This window comes from Gossypium raimondii, chromosome 8 (assembly GCF_025698545.1).
Source record: "Gossypium raimondii isolate GPD5lz chromosome 8, ASM2569854v1, whole genome shotgun sequence".
NCBI classification, from domain to species: Eukaryota; Viridiplantae; Streptophyta; class Magnoliopsida; order Malvales; family Malvaceae; genus Gossypium; species Gossypium raimondii.
Window position 1 is genome coordinate 59,858,869 of NC_068572.1, and position 3,296 is coordinate 59,862,164.

The 3,296-nt window shown below is 31.1% G+C and overlaps 1 protein-coding gene across 1 annotated transcript; it reads right to left on the reverse strand.

The window, feature by feature from the left end:
• Nucleotides 1–1,180: 1,180 nt before the first annotated feature.
• Nucleotides 1,181–2,690, reverse strand: LOC105792686 (feruloyl CoA ortho-hydroxylase F6H1-3). Its single transcript, XM_012621381.2, has 2 exons — nucleotides 2,119–2,690; nucleotides 1,181–1,893 (listed from the first exon to the last, which is right to left on the reverse strand). Exons 1-2 carry the CDS (start codon nucleotides 2,622–2,624, stop codon nucleotides 1,320–1,322), a joined length of 1,080 nt encoding a protein of 359 aa, XP_012476835.1. The 5' UTR covers nucleotides 2,625–2,690; the 3' UTR covers nucleotides 1,181–1,319.
• Between the last annotated feature and the right edge of the window lie 606 nt (nucleotides 2,691–3,296).

The window sequence follows — 3,296 nt, forward strand, 5'->3', positions numbered from 1 at the left end:
TGGAGTTTATGGGGCACGTTTTGCACTTTTAGGCTTAAGCAACTTTCCTATGACTGCCTTTAAATGTGAAACATGACATTGGTGTTAATTTCATGTATTATAATTGTTTTTTTTTCTTGGTAAAAAGTCTCTGATGGAGGTCTCAATTTTAATATTTACCAAATTAACTCTAAAAAAAATCAAAGTCATATAATCTATGTTAATTTTGAAAACAAAATTTTAAGGATAATCAATCATAAAATTAATTTTTTTTTGTTTATTTTACATCATTTTGATTGGTATAATAATTAATTTAGGCCTTAAACATCACTATTTTCTTTTGTCTATTTTTAAGTATTTTTGAAGCTAAATTTATTTATATTAAATTTTTGAATTTTTAGATTTTTTAATAAAAATTCATTCGTTTTAGCACCAAATAGATTGAATATATAAACATTGAGGGCTTAATTTGTTATTATTTTAATGACAAAAAAATTAACTAATGTGATTAATTGACCTTAGTTGCTTTCTTTCGAAATTAATAGGAACTGGAGACGTGTTTTTACCTTATTTTTTGTAAAGGGGTTGTCTATTTTGACCCGGTTATCCTTTGAGTTATGAAGGTCTTCTTTTGTTAACATGTTTGTGTTTGTATTATGCTGGTCTTATAATTTTTTAAAAATTTATAAATTTATGTCGGTTGAGTTTTAACTCGATTGTCATCGGTATTGTTACCAGTGCAGGAGAACATAGGTTTGAGTGTGTTGAAGTGCATTATCCTCCTATTTAAGGTTGGAGAGAGATTATGCATAGTTCTAGGAATTATATTAAAAAGTAGAGATATAATAAGAACCTATAATAAAATTAATGTTAAAAACATTATAAATTTATTAAATCCTTTAATCATGAATATATAATATAGTAGTGAAAACGGATTGCATGAAATAATGATATTATCCCTTTGGATATAAATGACGTGACATCATTATTTCATACAATCATTTCTCAATAATAAAATACACGTCATGTTTATTTTGTTTCCTCGAAAAAATTAATGTATATATATATATATATATATATATATATATATCATTCGTTTCAAGAAGAATATTGGTAATAAATTGAAGAAAAAAAAAGGGTACTCGCATGGAGAAATTAATTAAAAATAAATAAAACAGTTGTCTTAAGTTGCAAGGAGAAATTAATTAAAGAAAGGAGAAAAGAACAATAAATTAAAAGATCTCATTGTGGCGTTTTACAGTATGCATATTATCAGCTTTTATGCTTACAATTTATTGTTTTCAAATCTACGACTGTTTACAACTATGGGATTAAAATATTTATAATTCAGCAAACGCAACTGTTTTCTTCCCGTCATGTGCTTTACGGAAAAAATGTTTGACGTAATCTGAATAAAGAACTTGTTTATAAATCGGCTTCTCACCATTTTCGATTAATTCAGGCAATGGTCCGATCATATCACTAGGTCTTGGGTTTACGAAAATAGGGACGGAAATTCTGTTATTGCTTCCATTGGCAACCACACGATGTTCCACACTCTTGTACTTTCCATTGCTCATTATCTGCAATGCATCTCCGACGTTGATCACAAGAGAACCCTTGATTGGAGGAACATGGATCCAATTATCTCCGTCATTTCCTCTAACAAAAAGTCCACCGATTTCATCTTGAAGGAGAATTGTAAGGGTCGAAACATCAGAGTGTCGACCAACTCCAACAGTGAGTTCGGGGTTAGGACATTTAGGATAATAGTTAAGGTTAGTCCTCATCGAACCCATCAACAAGGATTCCTTGGTTTCATCAATCTCATTCACATTTAGACCCTTCATTAGCACTTTTAATAACTGTTTAATTACAACTTCGGACTTCCTCGTATAATCCAACACTTGCTCCCTGTAACCAAAAAAGAAATCTATTAATATGCTTGTTAGCGCTAATTATATGCATGTCAAGTACGATTGAGAAAATCGGATTAAATTTGTCGGTTGAATTAATTGAATGAGGTATCTGATATGGTTATATATAATAAAAAATTTAGATAATTAATCAAAAACATATTTAAGATTTTTTAAGAAAATATATATGTTAGGATCTTTTATAATGAAAATATATATTTACCTGCAAACGGAAGGCCATAGTGCAAAAGCTTCCTCTTCAGAGACATAAAACAAGCTAAGGTAATCTTTCCATTCAAGTGCCTTTTCAGCTTGAGGTGTAAAACTCGTGCCGAACCTAACATTGTTTGACAACGAATGTTCCTTAGAGTACTTATTCTTAACCTCAGCTGCTAACCCAAAGAACTTGTAAGTAGCATCTTTAACATTCTCCAGAACTTCAACCGGTACATCGTGGTTAACAATCTGAAAGAACCCCCATTTCGAAGCCGCTTCGCAGATCGACTTCTCCACTTCGGGGTCATTTGGATTTGACATGTCGATGATGGGGATTGATTCTTGAGCTTGAACGTTGGTCATGCACATCCTTTCTTCCAAAGGCTGGATGTATTGTTTTGGAAGAGCTTTGAGACCCATTTCAGATAAACCCTTCACTCCATTCCCTTGGTTAATAACGAAATCAATAAGAACCGAGGAATCGCTGAATGGTTCGGAAAGTGATGGAGCCATTGGTTTTGGTGAAGAGATTTGGTTTGGATAGTGTTTGCAAGAGAAAGCTATGATGAAAGCTTGGTTTCAATCCACAGGTATTTATACACAAAATTTCCTGTATGAAAGCCTCGCCAACCCTAATAACATTATAATATTCAAATATTTGAAATTTTAAAAGAAAAAAAAATGGTCAAAAATGGTGAGCACAGTGTCGCAGCTCAATTTTTTGAATTGATTGCCACTTATTGAAACTTTCCTACAACTTTTCTTTAAATGTTAAAACACGACATTATTCGTACGACTTTGGCACTTTTTCAGCTTTAGCCAACCTTCTTACAACTTTCTTTCAAGTGTTAAAACACGACATTATTCGTACGACTTAGGCACTAAACTGGAAAAAGAATTGATCCATTTTTCTAAAAGATTAACCCATCCTTCTATTATATAAAAGGATCAGTCCCTATACTAAACACATCAATTCATTTTCATTAAAAAATTTATTAAGAAAAGATTCATCCTTATATTAAAGGGGTTAATCCCTTTTTCTGTAAAGTGATAAACGTGATTATTAAAAGCATATATATATATATATTGGGGATCAACCCGATTAAGTAACGAACAAGTAAAAAATAGCGGAAGAAATTGAGAAATTCAACACATAAAAAAACTCCTCCAAAGAGAATAAAAAAC

Bases quoted from the DNA above. Each gene is read 5' to 3' on its own strand.
- LOC105792686 (XM_012621381.2), bottom strand. From the start codon at position 2,624: ATGGCTCCATCACTTTCCGAACCATTCAGCGATTCCTCGGTTCTTATT. The intron at 1,894-2,118 runs GTAAATATATAT...TTTTGGTTACAG, and splicing joins CTATGGCCTTCCGTTTGCAG to GGAGCAAGTGTTGGATTATA.